At 39.8% G+C, this 18,860-nt stretch overlaps 1 protein-coding gene across 8 annotated transcripts in view; it reads right to left on the reverse strand.

The window, feature by feature from the left end:
- CHRDL1 (chordin like 1) overlaps nt 1–18,860 on the reverse strand; it is a 127,757-nt gene that overhangs the window by 78,227 nt on the left and 30,670 nt on the right. For all 8 annotated transcript variants that reach the window (XM_043896706.1, XM_043896704.1, XM_043896703.1 and 5 more), the window contains exons 3-4: nt 16,580–16,692; nt 13,923–14,016 (exon numbers count right to left, since the gene is read on the reverse strand). In XM_043896706.1, coding sequence (XP_043752641.1) covers nt 13,923–14,016; nt 16,580–16,692 — 207 coding nt within the window. The remainder of the gene's footprint in view (nt 1–13,922; nt 14,017–16,579; nt 16,693–18,860) is intronic.

The following is an 18,860-nucleotide window of genomic DNA, read 5'->3' on the forward strand; positions in this document are numbered from 1 at the left end:
CATGGACTATATAGTCCATGGAATTCTCCAGGCCAGAATACTGGAGTGGGTAGCCTTTCCCTTCTCCAGGGGATCTTCCCAACCCAGAGATCGAACCCACATCTCCCTCATTGCAAGCGGATTCTTTACCAGCTGAGCCACAAGGGAAGCCCTTGGTATTGCTCTGCCTTGTGTAAAAACAAGCAAACAAAACCCAGACCAGATGAAACCAAACACCCAGAAGGCTAAAATAATACCGTGCATGCATGCATGCTAAGTCACTTCAGTCGTGTTCGACTCTTGTGCAACCCCATGAACTATATAGCCCATAAGGCTCCTCTGTCCATGGGATTTTCCAGGCAAGAATACTGGAGTGGGTTGCCATTTCCTTCTCCACAGGATATTCCTGACCCAAGGATTGAACCCACATCTCTTACATCTCCTGCACTGGCAGGCGGATTCTTTAACACTAGTGCCACCTTGGAAGCCCAGAATAATATCAACAAGTAAACAAAAATAATCCAACTCTTTGTGACCCCATGGTCTGCAGCCTGCCATGCTCCTCTGTCCCTGGTGGCTCAGCAGTAAGCAATTTGCCTGCAATGCAGGAGACATGAGTTCAGTCCCTGGGTTGGGAGGATCCCCTGGAGGAGGGCATGGCAACCCACTCCAGTATTCCTGCTAGGAAAATCCCAGGGACAAAGAAGCCTGGTGGGCTCCAGTCAGCAGCATCGCAAAAGACTAGGACATGACTGAAGCAACTGAGCATTCCATCAAACAAAAATAGTAGTCTCAAAACAGCCGTATGCATATACACAATCTTATGCTTGATTGTAACACTTGAAGGTCTTCTGGTCACCTTTTGCCTCCAATCGTAACTACCCAAAACAAATGAAAATGTAGTGTCATTTAAACATATGCCATGCCGGGAAATACAACTGACACACCTAAAACATAAATGTACAGTTGAACTGATGATTAGAAAGCAAACATCCCTGTCACTACCACACAGGTCAAGAAAGACAGCAATGCCAACACCCCAGAAGGCTCCATCCTTCCCCACTGGACGTAACCACCATCCTGACTTTTGGGACAATTGTTACCTTGTTTTCATTATAGTTGTATTACATTTATGCACCTCCCTCTACAATATAGTTTAGTTTTGTCTAATTCGACCCTCATGTTAATTGAATTGCATTATGTGTTTTTGTGCACGTAGGTGCATCTTCCTCTTACTCAGCAGTAGGCTTGAGGTATAATATATTGACTTTCAAAAAACTTCTGCTCCCCTCAACCCAGTCCTCTGTGACAACCTTGAAGGGTGGGAGGGAGGTTCGAGGGAGGGGACATGTATATACCTACGGCTGATTCATGTTGATGTATGGCAGAAAGAACACAACATTGTAAAGCAATTATCCTTCAATTAAAACTAAATATTAAAAAGACTTCTGTTCACCTTATTTGTGCCTGAAAGTAGTTCCTTGTACTTAACTTTTTTTTTTGCTGAAGCTCACTTTTGCCCACTGTTCCCCTTTGGAGATGGAAGGAGAAAGTTGATCAGCATGCTCTAAAATCCATTTATCTTTCTGAAGTTTGTTGAAATCCTTTCGATCTTTCTTTCACCAGGCTCAGTAATTTCACTTTTCCTTCAACACTGCCTCATAAGTTTGATACTCTAGTTAATCCCTTAGTAATCTTTCTAATAAAACCGTACCAAATAGCTCCAAACACAATTGCCCTCAAAAAGCAATCTGAGAGGAGGACAGGTAAAGGGAAACAGGGAAAGAGTTCTACCCCTAAGGAGTTCTCCAAAAGATAACAAAACCTGCTGGAAATCAGCTCCTAATACATGATGCTCTCTGAAATTCCCTGGGAAACATTAATAAGGAATATGTCTGTCTTTCAAAACCCAGCATTTTACACAGTTATCACTGGGACTTATTGCTTGTCAGTTCTGTCACTGTCAAAGATGATGTGGTCTCCCTCATCCTATGAAAAATATGCTCAGAAAACCAACATTTGCTAGATTCTTCTAAGACCCCTTGGTTATCTCCTGACTTTGCTTTCTCATCTCTACCACCAGCCTCTTCTCACATTTCTTTTCCATTGTTCATTTCCATTTAAAAAAAAGACATGGTACAACATGCATGAACCTGGAAGACATTCTGCTAAGTGAAATGAGCCAGGCACAAAAGAAATATACTGCATGATACACAGAAATATACACATACACATGATACACAGAAATATACTGCATGATTCCACTTCTATGAGGTGCCTAGAGGAGTCAAATTCACAGAGACAGAGAGTGGAATGGTGATGGACAGGAGCTGGGGGAGGGGAAACGGGGAGTGGTTTATAGGAATAGAATTTCACTTTGGGAAGATGAAAAAATTCCCGAGATGGATGGTGGTGAGGGTTACACAAAAATATAAGTGCATTTAACGGCACAGAACTGTACAATTGAAAGTGATTAAAATGGGAATTTTGTTACAATATATGTATACTTTATTCCATAAAAATTTTCACAAATAAAAAGATTTTTAAAGAGAAGGAAGGAAGAGGGAGCAAGGGAAATAGAGAAACAAAGTGAGGAAGAAAGCAAGCCACATTTCCCTGCTCCTTCTGCTCCCTAATCCTAACCCCCCATTTTTCGCCTATTAAAATAATGAAGGAATACAGCTTATAAAAGGTAAGGTGGTGAGTGTGGACTCTGATTTGACCTTAGATCCCTGAGGGCATGATCTCATAAATGTGAGGACATCAAAGCTGCATGAATTTGCTAAAGGAGAGAAAAACTAAACTTGCAGGGACACTTACCTTATCTCTCTGTTTTAAAAGTAATCTCTACTCCCAAGTTTGATGTCTTTCCCTTTCTACTCAATTAAAAAAATATCCAAACAACCTTTTTTGTCCCCCTCCTGCAGACAACTTTGATTTATCCATTTCTTTTAAAGATACAGTACGTATACTTCATAACCTCTCTCCAATTCAGGGAGTGCAGCCTGAAAAAATATAACACTGTTTCAGCAGGCACACACCTATTGCTGGATCACTTCCTACTCTCTGTGTCTTATAGTGTATGTGGCGAAGACAAGAGGCAACACATCAAGATATTTCTAAAATAGACTACTTTTATGGCCAAAAAAATGGAGTCCTGTGAGGAGGTGGATTTTGGAACAGATTTCAATAACTGACATCCTCAGTCCGCCTGTTTCTAAAATCACTTTGAGGGAATAGCTGACAGTGTAAAAATCTAGATACAAAAATCAGAGGAAAATCACTCTAATAAAGACCGTTATTTATCTTAGTGGCTACAAATAATCTGGTAAAACTTTTGGGTTATAGTCATTTTGCATCCAAAACCCTGAAGTGAAACCCTTTGGCTCTAGGCAACAGATAGCAAGGATATTCGGTTACTTCTGTAACATATTGGTTTTAAATTAACACCACCAAAATGAAAAACTTGAGAGCTGGCAATTAATTCTAGAAATCACTGTGCCTTCTGCCACGAATAAAGAACTTATCCCTGACAATACAGAGAGGCTTGGTCTCCGCAGGACTATACAAAAGGTAAAGCCTGATGCGAAGAACCGACTCATTTGAAAAGACCCTGATGCTGGGAAAGACTGAAGGTGGGAGGAGAAGGGGACGACAGAGGATGAAATGGTGGGATGGTATCACTGACTCAATGGACATGAGTTTGAGTAAACTCTGGGAGTTGGCGATGGACAGGGAGGCCTGGCATACTCCAGTCCATGGGGTCCCAAAGAGTCCGACACGACTGAGCGACTGAACTGAACTGAAAGCCTGATTTCCTTGGCTTATTCCTTCATATCTCCCCCACCCCACCCCACCCCCCACCATGCCCACCCAGCTCCTGCCCCCGCGGTTAGTGGCCTCTGGATCTCCCCCAGCTCACCACCACCACTCACTACCATCAGATTCTGTTTTCTAAATCTTGTGTGCTGGTCAAATGAAAAATGATTAATAAGACTCACAGACTTAGGGAATGAACTTACAGTTGCCGAAGGGAAAAGATAGTTAGAGAGTTTGGGACGGACATGTACACATTGCTATATTTAAAATGGATAATCAACAAGGACCTACTGTATAGCACAGGGATCTCTGCTCAATGTTATGTGGCAGCCTGGATAGGAGGGGAGTTTGGGGAAGAATGGATACATGTGTATGTATGGCTGAGTCCTTTCACTGTTCACCTGAAACTATTACAATTGGCTATACCCCAATATAAAAATAAAAAGTTTTAAAAAATGATTAATAAGAGTTATCACCTCCAAAGAGAGATTAATTTATCAGGAATCAAAGTCTGAAATAAAAAGATGAAGCTTTAAGAATAACAGCATTTCAGGTACCAGGTAACTTAGCAGGGAAGTAGAGTGGGAGAGGAGAAGTCTGATACAATGCTGACTGGACAGGTCATAGGAAGTGCAGGTAATCATCTCCTGCTCTGCTTACTCAGAAAGCAGGCCCTGATCTCTGGATCAGCCCTGCAATCAGGAAGAAATCTCCCTAAGGGACATTTTACTAATCCTTTCCTTAAAATACCCTAGATGTGACTCTTATTTCAAACTAAGTTGAAAACAGACTAAGCTGAAAACACTGATTTTATTTCAAACTATGTTGATTGCTTTTCCCTTTGAGAGTTTCATTTGTTTATCAGCAGAAATTCCTGGGCTAATTCCGAGAAATGCCATTCATTTCTCGCCAACAAGTCATGGACAATGGGTGGGGTAGAGGGGTGAGCTCCCCACGGAGGGTCCTTCTTTCTGAACCTGACAGCCAGGGGCTCTGAATGTGGACAATGGCAAAAGAGAAAAGCGTTGGGTGGGAGCTCTGGGAGAGTAGGGAGGCCAGCCAGAGGGAACAGTGAGTACATGTCACTGCAGGGTTGACCTGAGAGGAGTGTCACACAGGCAAAGTATGTTTCCGGTGTGCCTGTGCTCCCCATTACCAGAGAAACAATGCTGTCAAGTTGCCCACAGCCCTCTGCAGATGTGCAGGGGCCTCTACTCCAAGATCTTGCCCAGGACTGCTCTCTAAGGGCAGTGCTCCTGACCTCCTTTATCAAGCTTTCCCCAGGGCCCTATTACCCTATGTCATCCACCATCCAAGTGCAACAGAATTACTTGAGGTACTTGTTTAAAATGCAGAATACCCCCAACAGTCCAAACAAATCAGAAATTTTAGTGTAGGGCAGTCTGCATTTTATCAAATCCCTTTAAGCACGCTAAAGTTTGAGTAACATGAATTTGAGGTCCTGTTCTAAGACAGTTTGCTACTCGAATGAACTTCTCCAAACTAAGACATTATGTTTACCAATAAGTGTTAGTTGCTCAGATGTGTCCGACTCCTTTGTGACCCCATGGACCATAACCCACCAGGTTCCTCTGTCCGTGGAGTTCTCAATAGCTTGTTGCTATAAATAGCTTCTAGAAATGGAATGGCATAATCCAAGACTTCTTAAAACATATATTAAAGAACACTAATCCTTCAAAATGCTCTACAAAAAACAGGTCCCAGGAATTCCGTGGAGGTCCACTGGTTAGGACTCCGCAGTTTTACTGTGGCAGCACGGGTTCAATCCCTGGTTGGGGAACTAAGATCCCACAAGCCATGTGGCACAGCCAAAAATAAAAAGTCCTATGGCTGAATAAGTTTGGAAAATACTGCATCCCATACACTCACTTATAGATTCATAATGCATATTAATATATTAAAGGCTCTGAGAAGTCCTGTATTAAAAGAAACCTATCTTTAAAAAAAAGAAACCTATTTACCTTTCTCTACTCCAGAAACTCTCGAGTTTATTTGACCATATAAATGTTTTCTCTAGTTAACCCTATCATTATCCCATAAAATCATGTTCCCTGCAGCAAACTTTGGGAAACAGTGTCTTAACCCAGAAGAGTGATTGTAATGGTGGTGGAGGTTTTTAAAAATATAGCAAGCATATGGAAGATTTTATTTCAGACAAATGGGGCTTTTCAGTATTCCTCAATAATGCTCCACCTTCTTGACCTCTGTGTGGGGACAATTTTGATTAACATCCATAGAAAGAAATAGAAGAGCTGTGCTCTACCATGATAGAAAGCTATACCTGTCCTGAATGTCTTGTTCTTATATGGCATAAGGGCTCCTCAAATACAAATAGGAAATCATATTCTTTTTTAAAAAGCAACTAAATCCCCAGGGTTTACCAGATACAAAGATCACCTCACCTGGCAGAAGGCAAGCTAAGTGCCACTTTACTGGAGAAGTTTTAATCCTTTATACTCTGCAGTGTTCAAGGAACAAGTGTTATGAGGAAAATAATGGAAGTAAAGCATGGAAGACAGTGAAAGAGGTCTAAAAGGTAACAGGGCAGTCAGTATAGACATGGAGGGCCTACTGATCAATAGCGAATATCTCTGCAGCCACTTCTCAACAATCAGTATAAGAATGCTAACAATGATAATAATAATATTAACAATAAAGTATAACCTCTGCTATCCCAGAGTCCAACATTCCAGAATCCTCAAGCTTTTGGATAGCTCTGGATCCAGAAAGAGTTTTGTTAAAAATATACCAATCTTTTGAGAATTCTCTGGCAGTCCAGTGGTTAGGACTTGGTGCTTTCACTGCCAAGGGTGTGGGTTCAATCCCTGGTCAGGGAACGAAGATCCCTCAAAGCCAAAACAAAACTTTTGCATGAAAAGAAATGACCCTTGACTGATCATCTTGTATACTATGAATTTTGTAGTTCCCTTACTGAAGGAAAATAATATGTTAATTAGCTGTTACTATGTAAAAGGCGTTGATCTTTTTCAATCGAACCCAGGAGGCAAGTGAATACAGAATTCAGAAAAGAGCAAAAGGAGCAAGAAGATCACAATGGCGATCAAACATGGATGATGGCAACAGCAGCAATCAGCAGCAAACATGAGGTGGCAGCAGAGATGAATCATAAAAAAATGAGATGGTTTTAAATTTTGGAAGTGATTCCTCAATAAGTTAAACACAGAATTACCCTATGACTCAGAAATTCCACTCTTAGGTATATACTGAAAATAGTAGAAAACATATGCCACACAAAAACTTACACCTTAATGTTCACAGCACTATTAACAATAGCCAGAAGGTAAAAACAACTCAAATGTCCATCAACTGATGAATGTATAAGCAAATGTGGTATATCCATACAATGAAATATCATTCAATCATTAAAAGGAATAAACTACTCATAAATGCTACAACATGGATAAATCTTAAAACATTATGCTAAGTGAAAGAAGCCAGATGCAAAAGGTCACATATTTTATGGTTTCATTTATATGAAATGTCCAGAATAGTAAAATCCATGGAAACAGAAAGCAAATCAGTGGTTGCCAGGGGCTAAGGCAGGAGGGGTAATGGGGAGTGACTATTTAACAGGCACAGTTTCCTTTTTTGAGGTGGTAAAAAATTTCAGGAACTAGGTTAGTGGTGATGTTGCACAACATTAAGAATGTTCTTAACGCCACGAATTATACACTGCAAAGTCATAAATTTTATGTTATGTGTACTTTACCACAACCAAAAAAATAGATACATCTCCCCCTTGAACTTCTGCCCTTAAAAAAAAAAAACAATTGGAGGGAGCTAAAAAGACTTGTCTACTTGATTTCTGAAACATTGGAAGTCGCAGATATGGAAACAGACATAGTCCTACAACTAGACTCCTCTTTTTATACAAATGTACAGGAATACAAAATGCAGACACGGCAGCGATTACAGACCAAAAAAAAAAAAAAGATTCAGAGTGGCTGAGTGATTTGCAACCCTCACTCTAAACTGGCCAAGGCCAAACGCCACATAGCTACCTCCTATCATACATAGTCTGTTTCTGCTAGAGTATAGACTTGTGTAATCCAAACATGTTCATATGTAAGTGGTAGATAAGAAAATGATATTGATATAAAATAGAAACTGCATTGGTTCAGGCATGATTTTTCTTAGCAAATTCATATTTTGCACCATCAAGAGACAGTAACTGGATGCCAAGTATACACTAACACAACTGAATTCTGCAAACCATGAAAGGACATAGTACTCTATCCTATTGCTATTCACCACACATTCTTCCTCTTGGCTCGGTTTGGCCATATGCTTGGTCTTCCAAATGCTTATCACATGATTCTGATCTTGGGCATTCTTCTCTTGTCTCTATAACTCAGTGGCCTCAACCCTTTCTTATACCTCCTTCCTTCAAGCTAAAGTCACCATTTTAAAGGATGAAGTCTCTACTTACTGTAATATTCTTTTTTTATTAGAAATCTAAGATGCCTTTTAAACCACACTAGTATTTTATTAGTATAGTTATTTTATTAGTACTCTAGTTACAAAGTTGCACAAGTTCAGAGTTGTCCGCTCTCATCTTATTTTTTTCCTTAAGCCCTGTTATTTTTCAGTGTACAGTTTAGCAGAATGGGAAGATTTTCAGAAAAGCACATACTGCATTATGGCAGAAATGCCTATATTCACTAGCTAGCTCTCCTGTCGAGAGAGAAATGGCATGGGACTCCCAGCATCTCCTTATGGGAGCACAGGGCATTTTTGGAAAGGGTGTTTCCTTAACCTAACTGGAATGTAAAAGACTGGGGTGAGGAGTGCCTCTCTTGGCAAAACCACACTCTCAGTCTCTCTACTAAAACCATATCATAAAACTAAACCTCTTCACATCTAGCCTAAAGGAAACACTAGATTAAGTCTCTGGTAACAGATCAAATCAGATATTTTGGCAAATTCATAACAGCTCTTTAATGACCCGGGAATGTTGGACTACTTCTAATGGAACCAAAATTTATCTATTCTGAATAACAAATTCTTAATGGAATGATCAATTAAGAAAACTGTTACATAACTTTGTGATTTAGGCTCCTAATCACTACAAAAGTCATCTCTTGGTGATAAAACTATACATGAAGAACAGAAGGAAACAAGTCATATTCTTTCTCTCCCCCTTTCCCCTTTACCATTCAACTGCCTCCAAAAGAGAAGATACGAAATTCCAATCCAACAAATCTCTCATTAGGGATAATAGATTGACTCCTGCTTAGAGACTGGGATGAATTTAATGACCTTTCTGACTCCAGTACAGTCTTGACTTTCTTATTAAGAATGTTCTACCCTTCCTGTACTACCAGCCACTTTGGCCCCAGTAGAGCCCTGTGGTATGTGATCAAGATTTAACCTCTACCATGGAGACCAAGGGAAGTGCTGGAGAAAATGTTTTCACTTGCTCTTCATGAGAATTGATGTTAGATTTCTCTTTGGTAATTCTGGAAAAGCAGTCTGCATACTCTGATTTCCATGGTTCAGCAGGAGTTACAAGAGAGAAGCTCAAATGCAGGTGAGAACATTGGAAATTTCAAGGGGTAAGAAGTTTAGAAAGCAAGAGCCATGGGATACACAGAAACAGACAGGGGGGTGAAGTCTCCTCTGCCTCCTCCAGTGGAAGATGGGCTCTCGGCATGGCAGGTAGGACCTTCCCACCAAGTCCATCACTACCCACTAAACATTCCCTGAAGTTGCTATGGCTGTAAGATTGCATATAAAACGTTGGATATATGGCTCCCTTATTTGATCTCCCTTATTGATATAGAACTTGTTCATTACCTTGGATTTAAATATTCTATTTTTCAGTGAATATGTTTTCATCACAGTGCTTTCCATTGGGTTAAGACACAAAACTAGAGCCCCTTCCTTTGACCAAACATTCCTGTGGCCCTGAAGGCATAAGTTTCTTCATGCCTAATAATAATTGGGGTGGAAGGAATACAGAGAAGTCATCACATCCATTGCCCTGTCTCAAAGCAAAACTATGCCAACTCTATCTCAGATGGGTGGATACCTTTTTATTTCCAGAAACATGCAGTAAAGAGACTAAAATTCTCCTTAGTCATTTATTCTAGGATTTAACAACCACTGTGTCCCAAAGTTCTTTCTTTTATCAAACTCCATTATTCTCTGCTATAGTTTAAACCTGTTTATTCTTGTTTTATCTTCAACAGAAAGAAAGAATTGCTGATTTGCATTCCAGGTCAATATGGCAGAGAGAGCACATGAGAAAATGCTGTGCTATTTTCCAAACAAAGAAGAGTAAGAGATGAAATATAAAAGTAAAAATAAATAAATAAAACTCTGAAACTGCAAAATCATCCTCAGAAACAAAAGGAAACTCTATTAAATAAAACACAGGCAAAATGAAAGTACAGCAATAAATGAGGGCCAACAAGATATGCTCCACTGGCAGTTCAGATCAGATATAGATAGCTACATCCAGGCAGCTGAGCAAGAACTATGGCCTACAATTGGCTTCCTGTATAAATCTGAGGACTTAAGAGTCACACTCTTCACATGTGAACAGGGGCTGACGTAGTTTGCCCACCCAAGTTCATTCTCTTGCATGGACTGACTGCCCAAGAAAGGCAGCTGCAGCTGAGGTCCCAATCCAAGGACTAGCCCTGCACAAGAAAACAGAGGTAGAAGCAGACTATTCAGACATGATGGAGTCCAAGGTGGGATACCAACATACGACCTGGTTTAATGCTAAGTAAGCTACAAGGCCTGAAAATAATGCTATCACAAGAAAGGAAGGACTTATGCGAGAGAAAAACCATGGATGATGAGCTTTTAGACAAAAATTTAAAAAAACAAGGGGAAATTTGGAACTAAGGAAAGCTATCAAGAAATCTAACAAAAGTGAGAATTCACACCTGAAAATACACATATTTAAACAATCAGAAATAGACTTTAAATAAATATTTAAATACCTTAAAGCAATAAATAAGAGAACAAGACCTCAAGAAACAATAACAGGGGTTTACAAAATGGCAGTACATAGATTTTTTTTATATATAATTCAAAAATGGGGAGAAATACAGTTTTTAAAAATAAAACAACAAAACCCAACAGACAGCTTAAATAGTAGGCATGAAAAAGCTGGAGAAACAATTCATGAATTGGAAGGCCAAGTTAAGTTATATATCATTACAGGGAGTATACCAATATATCATCAGGGGGAAAAAGAAAGACATTAAGAGACACAGAGCTTAAATTAAATGAAATGCAATGACATACACCAAAGACAAGGTTAAGAATGAGAAAAAATAGAAGAAAATATAGTTTTCACAAAAATAATAACTTGAAATTGAAGAAAAATGTGAGTCCATTGGCTGGAAAAAATCATGTGCTAAGCAGGCTAAATAAAAATAAATCATACATCAAAATACCTCCTTGTTTGCGTCAAAGGAAAAAGAGAAAATCTTAAAAGCTAGAATAAGACAAATTATGTATAAAAGAATTATAATCAAAGCAGACTTCTTATCCACAAACAAAGGAAGTCATGAAACAATTTATTAATATCTTCAAAGGGCTGAGGGAAAATAAATGTGAATCTATAATTTTATACCCAGCCAAATTATCACTCAAGAATGAGGGCAAAATAAAGACATTTTTGCATATAAGGATTAGGGAATTTTAGGACCACTACCTACAGAAAGAACTGTTAAAGGTTACAGTTAGAAAGAAAAATGAACTCACAAGGAAGTGACCTGTAAGAACAAGAAGGCAAAGGAAATGAATAGCTGTTTCTATCTTTTTAAGTCTTAAAGATGATGATGTTTATTTCTCTCCTTTTTCTCATTTCTGGGACTTATGATCTTAATTCTTCTAATACTTGCTTTTTCTCTTAAAAGAACTGCTAGCTTATACTTTCTCTTTTTCTCAGGACTTGCTTCCCTTTATGCAGTTAGGGTAGATGACAGCCATCTTCCACTCTGTGTACTTCCACTCTATGCTCTGTCTCTGGGCCCTACCCCAACTTCCTTCCTAGGGAAGAATAATTTCTCCACAGCCATTTAGATCAATTCCTATGACATTAGACCACTTTTAGATACTTCTGAGATAAGAAGATTTTATAAGGCTATTTGAAAGGCAACCTGGAAGATGCAAAAAAAAAAAAAAAAAAAAGAATCCTCCCATGCTACACCCTTGCAATTTAAACAGAAGAAGCAAATGTTGTTGCTGTTGTTGTTCAATTGTAAGTCATGCCCAACTCTTTTTACAACCCTATGGACTGTAGCCCCCCAGGTTCCTTTGTCCATGGGATTTCCCAGGCAAGAATACTGGTGTGGGTTGCCATTTCCTTCTCCAGGGGATCTTCCCGTCTCAGGGATCAAACTCAGGTCTCCAGCATTGCAGGAAGATTCTTTACCACAGAGCTGACAGGGAAGCCCAAGAAGCAAACAAACACATGCAAAAATAGTAAACCTCTCTTAGGGATTTATTTCAAAGAATAACTTTAAGGTTGATCACATGCCAACTCAGTCTCTCATACATTAAAGCATATACTACGGTAACCAATACTAAGAATGATAAACCTGTGACACGGCATGATCTTCTGATATCTGGAAAGAATCCCAGATGTTCACTAGAGTGTATTTATCAATGTGCATGTGTGCTAAGTTGCTTCAGTCATGTCCAGCTCTTTGAGACCCCGTGGACTGTAGCCTGCTAGGCTCCTCTGTCCATGGGATTCTCCAAGCAAGAATACTGGAGTGGGTTTCCATGCCCTCCTCCAGGGGATCTTCCCTACCGAGGGAGTGAACCCACATCTCTTGTGGTTCCTGCACTGCAGGTGGATTCTTTACCGCTGAGCCACCATGGAAGCCCATTTATCAAGGTAAGAAAGCATAAGTTATGAAAGTGGTGACAAAAAGGGTTTGGGTCTCCATTGGACAAAAAGGGTCTCCATTCAACAAAATCTCTGTTCCTGTAACATTTCAGTTAACTGAGTTGTCACTGAACCTCATTCCTGGCCTCAGTCCTACCATTTCTGCCCTGACACTTTTCATTTCTCTCTTGTAAGTTCTGGAAGTTCCTCACTACTTGAAAAAAAACACCATGTATGACGGAGACTAATGGTTCTTTATGTTTTTATGATTATGTACACCTCTTTAGGAATGCCAATAAAGCTATGTATCTCCTCTAAAGGAATTTACACATATATATTGTTACACCAAAAACTGCCAACTATTTTAAAAGGTTTGCTAACCCCTCAAAGTCCACCCATGGACCCCAACTCTGTCCTCGAGGGAAACAGAGTCAACTTATAGGACTACAAAGCTTCTACTGCCCAGATGCTAAGATGATCACTTAGCTTTTCTTAGGATTGCTGGAGGACCCACAGGCATTTTCTGAATCATTCCATGCTTGCACTCCTCTGGTGTGGGAGCCTGGCCTCAGTCAGACATGAACAAAGTATCACTGAGGGAGCCCCTGCCTCAGACAAACACCCTAGCCGCCAACCAGGAAGGTAGACGTCCTAATAGCCTTGTGAAAAAGTATCTGCCTGCCATCCCCTTAGCACTACTATGAACAGTGTATACATAATAACTGTACAGTCTAGAGAAGGTGACCATTCAGCCAGCAAGCAGCTTTATACTGACATAAACCTCACTGGTTCAGCTCCTTTGATTTATGAACAGCCCCTCATCAATTAGAAGCTATGCTCAAATGCAATTCCAGCACTAATTGCGTAGGACACGTGCCTCCATGCTACAACTCTCCTGGTGTCCACTGCCCACGGCAGGAAGAGACTGTTTATCACAGAAAAATCTCTGGGCCACAATTCCCTTCCCTCAATTGATAGGCACCTTCAAATGATTAAAAGCCCAATGAAAACCTGTTACTGTGTACCAAATAACTTATTAGAGCCTAGAATGTGCCCCAATTGGGCTATAAACAGTATTTAGGGGCTGGTGCAGGCTGCCTGAACGTGTCCTACTATTATTCCTGTCTGGAAGTTTCTTCTTCTGGGGAATTAGGGAGAAGGGGTGGGTTGGGTGGAAGAAAGAGGAAGGAAAACCACAGCTGGGAAAGAAAGAAGCGAACTGGTTTACCTGGGCAGCGAGGGCAGCAAAGATGAGGAACATGCACAGGAGACAGGCAATGAAGACTTGGACATCTGACTCTGCTGCAAAGCACATTCCCATTCTGAAAGAGAGAGGCAACAATGACAACAAAATAAATGTCTTTCAGAGGTCACTGGGATCATGCCAATTTGGGAAACAGTCATTCAGGGACTCACTCAGACAGTGAATAACGCATTGCCGAGAAACTGAATGAAATCAGCATTTTCTTTCTTTTTTCTGATAAGTTTATTGGAGTATTTTTCTAAGGATCACTACTACCCCAGTTTACAAAGCCTCCTGCAATTACTGGGAGGCTTCTTCTGACTTGGCTCTGTGATGTTTCTACCATTCCCTAGCTCTGCACGTCTCTTCAGAGCCTAGTCGGATTTCATAATCACCTGCCCAACACCATGGAAGGAAGGGATAATGAGTGATGGGTCCCTTGAGCTGTTACCCATCCCCGGGCAAGGAGAGAGCCCTAGCACATGGATTCTGGAGTCCATATAACTCTGCCTTGATCCAGTGAGCTGAGTGCTTCTTCTCCTCACTTCTTTTGCAAGTCAAAATTTTTCTGAGACCAAGCTAGTGTCTGGAATTGAGCTGATTAGCTAGTATGACTAGGGGAGGGGGCGACTGGGTCCTTGTCTGATTTACACTGACAAGATCCCTAGCTCTGACAGCTTTCAGCCATTGCTAGAACAAAGGAAGACCTTGGAAACCAATTTTGCATTAACATTTTCCATCCATAACTCATTTGAAGCAAGGGTTATATCCGTCAGGCTCTGGTGAGGGAAGTGGGTGATGAAGACAATGGAGGGAGAAGATGCCTAGCACTTGAGCCACTGGCACTGGGATTATATTAACATTTTCACTGCCCTGCAGAGAGCAAAGCCTCAGTCCCCAAGGGTTAGCTGTCCATTTCCAATGCATTGGGTCAAGAATCTGACACAATCACACCATACCAGGCAGTTACTCAGTCTCTAGATACTCTGTTTAATAACTGTCCTAGCCATTTAAAGATGCAGGCTTCCTTTATCCAAATTCGAATAACCTTACCACAACTCTTTTTCTTTTCTTGCATACTTCCTAGAATAAATTTTTGGAGCACTACATTTGGAAACACCACAGAGCCTCCTTATATGTCACACTCCTCAGAGCCAGGTGGTATCATCTTGAAGTAAGATCACCAGAGCACATCAAAACTACTCCACCTAGCTGAGGTCAAACTGATTCCTTCTTAATGCTTTACATTGGTTTCTGGTCTAGAGATAAAACATTAATAAAAATAATAACCATAATGATGGTAATATTACAGCAGTTAGCATTTCTCAAATATTGACTATGACCAAGCATTGTTTTGATGCACTGACTGAGACAGATTAGTAAATTTAACCCTTGTCATAATCCTATAAAATAGGTAACACCACTATACCATTTTAAAGAAGAAGAAGCTGAAGGAATCTCAGAGAGGTTAAATAACTTGCTTAATATAACACAGCTCAGAAGTGGAAGAGTCAGGGTTGGAAACTTGGTCTGTCTTGATTCTAGAGCCCTGCAGTTTCTTAAGACTACCTGATGTTGCCTAAAGGTTAGGTTTCCACATGCTCAAAATTCTGAAAGCCCAATCTTCTGTTCAAATGGCAAAAGAATCAGGCTTGTAAGTGAGGACTCCTGGGCACTAGTGAGGGGTTTTAGTTGTTCCATGAGCTCTCAAGTGAGAGGCAGGTCTTGAAAATTCTTTCTATATGTTCAGAATTCTCAATCCTCAAGGCCAAGTATAAAGTCTCTTTCCCCAGTTGGCCTAGTGCATTGGTTCTCCACCAGGAACCACTTTGCTCTCCAAGTAACCTTGAGCACGTCCTGAGATATTTTTGGTTGCCACAACTAGGATGGATGCTACTGGCTTCTAGTGGATAGAGGCCAGGGGTGCTGTTAAATATCTCACAATACACAGGACAGCTCCCCACAACAAGAAATATTCTGTTCCCAAATGTCAAGAGTGCAGAGGCTGAGAAACCCTGGCTTAGCGTATGACAGAAGAGGCTTGTTCAGAAAGATGGTCCGTAGCTGTGGTCCTGGGTCACGGCCATGGGACTACCTGCTTTGTCTACTGCAAAGCTATCCAAATGCCTCTTTGAGTGACTGGACAGGAGCCAAGGCCAAGCCAAGAGGACTCTAATCCTCACCAGATACAAGCCAAGGTTTCACCACCTCAATCCTATTAGTAATTATAGTCATTCACTGAAACCATATAAAATACATTCTCCCAGTGAACCAGTTTATAATCTGTCCTAATCTCCTGGCTAACGGCCAGTCTTGAAAATGATATTAAAAAATGATATTGTCTTATGATCCAGGCATTATATTGAGCTTTTTCCTGCACTCTACTTCTTCCATGTCCTATACCCTTCAGCTAAGAGACTGCTTAAGTATCTATCTACAGCAAATACTCAGTGAGTTCCCATGAAAATCAAGCCAAAAAGCAATAGAAGAAAAAGACATGAGATGTGTATTTTTCCTTGCAATCTGCCTCCTAACTTCTTTTAGGTTTTTAATCACTCATGCTCCCAGGCCATCTAGGCACTTGAGAGCATGTCTGCCTGCTGGGGAGCAAAGCGGAAATCACATGCCATTGGGGACTGTACCTCAGAGCAGATACAGTTCACGCAGTAAACCAACCCATAAGGTTCCAGGTAAGGATGCCATCTCTCACCCACTCTGTACTTCTTGTCTTGAAACACACAATATGTCTCTGAATCTGTGAGGAAGGAGATGGAGAATATGCTGGTTAGAAAACATGGACCAATGACAAAATCCAGAGCAATCACAGGTTCCATCCATTTTAGTGTACATCAAGAAAAGAGGCATAGACGATAATTATAGAACCCCTACGATGGGCTCAGTGTTTTATATGCTTTCCTTATTTGATTTTACAATGACCCAATAAGGTTGGCACTGATGATCAAAATTGAAAAGAAAAGCCAGATAAGCAAGAAACAGGGAGAAGGTATTTCCAACAAATAAAATATTAATATAAATACAGTATTAATATCTGGAATATTTTCTAATCATTCAAATCAGTAAATAAAGTACCAATCAATCCAATAGAAAAATGATCTAAAGCCATGAGAAGCAATTTAGAGAAGAAATGAGAGCAGGCAATAAATCAGAAAAACTGTTCAACTTCATTAGTAATCAGAGATTCAAACTAAAACTACACTGAGATAAATGCCTCAAGTTGCTTACTGCCCCAAAGACCCTCTGTGATTCTTTCCAGCTTCTCACAAGATAAATTCCAATTTACTTTTCAAATCTTTATTTCCAACTTCTTCAGGACGATGAACTGGGAATCAGAAAACCTGGGTCTGAATCCTAATTAGCTTTAGTTGTGTAGCATTGAGCAAGTGATTTGACTCAGTCAATCTCAATTTTCAACATCTATGAAATATGGATTACATGTTTCTCAAGCAAATGTGGGAAAATTAGATAAAGTTCTTTGTCAATTATATGTGCTTAGGCGGTCAGCTATGTCCGACTCTTTGTGATCCCATGGACTGTAGGCTGCCAGGCTTCTCTGTCCATGGAATTCTCCAGGCAAGAATACTGGAGTGGGTTGCCATTTCCTTCTCCAGAGAAGGAAATTATAAAGTCAACTATAAAGTGCTACAAAATGTAGAGTGATATTTTATAATAAATGATTATTTTCTAATCAGTGTATAAAACTGGAAAACACACAAAAACACAGAAAAAAAAACCCATAAAAGTATATGGAAAAAAAAGAAATATTCCATACACACAATTCAAGCCCAAGAAGAAACCATTTTTAATATGCTGGTAATCCCATGGACAGGCTTCCCTGGTGGTTCAGCATTAAATAATCCGACTGCCAATGTATGAGACATGGATTCTATCTCTGGGTCGGTAAGATGCCCTGAAGAAGGAAATTGCAACCCACGCCAGTATTCTGCCTGGGAAGTCTCATGGACAGAGGAGCCTGGCAGGCTACAGTCCATGGGTTGCAAAACAGTCAGACATGACTAAGCGACTAAATAACAACAAAATTAATAAACAGCCTGTTACTGAAGGGAAATTCGAAAGTATTTTGTACTAAAAGAAAATGAAACATAGCATATCAAAATTAGTCAATTCAACTAACGAAGTACTTAAAGAGAAATTTATAAGTAACTACAGTTGAAATTTATAAGTACCTACAGTAGAAAAGTGGAACAGTCTCAAATCAATGCCTTACAAAACTAGCAAAAGTGGGATAAAATAAACCAAAAGAAAATAGAAGGAATGAATAATACAAACAGAAGTCAGTGAAATTTAAGACAAAAATCAATAGAAAAAAATCAATGAAACCAAAACCTGGTTTTCTAAGACAATCAATAAAATTGATAAACTTCTAGCAAGATTAACAAAGACAGAAGATGCAAATTACTAATATAGGGACAAAAGAGAAGTCTTCATTATAGATTCTACAGATATTAAAAGAATAAAAGGGAGACATTATGAATAACTTTACACCAGTTAGCTTAATATCTTAGATGAGATGGATGAATTATTTGAAAGACACAATTACCAAAGCTTACTCAAGGAAAGATAAATAATCTGAAGAGTTCTACATCTTCTAAAGAAAGGCAAAGAAAGCAGCATGACCAAAACAATTTTGAAAGAGAAAGATGTTGGAAGATACACACTATGTGATTTCAAAGCAATATAAAACTATGGTTTTCAAGTCAGTGTGGTGTTGGAAAAAGGTTAGATAAATATGCCAATGGAATAGAATGAAGAGTCAACAAACAGAGAAGAGACCCACATTTATGGGTCTATTGATTTTCAACAAAGATGCAATGGCCATTCAATGGAGAAACAATAGCCTTTCAACAAATGCTGCTGGACTATTTGGACAATCATATGCAAAAC

The sequence above is a fragment of the Cervus elaphus genome, chromosome X, assembly GCF_910594005.1.
Source record: "Cervus elaphus chromosome X, mCerEla1.1, whole genome shotgun sequence".
In the NCBI taxonomy this organism is placed as follows: Eukaryota; Metazoa; Chordata; class Mammalia; order Artiodactyla; family Cervidae; genus Cervus; species Cervus elaphus.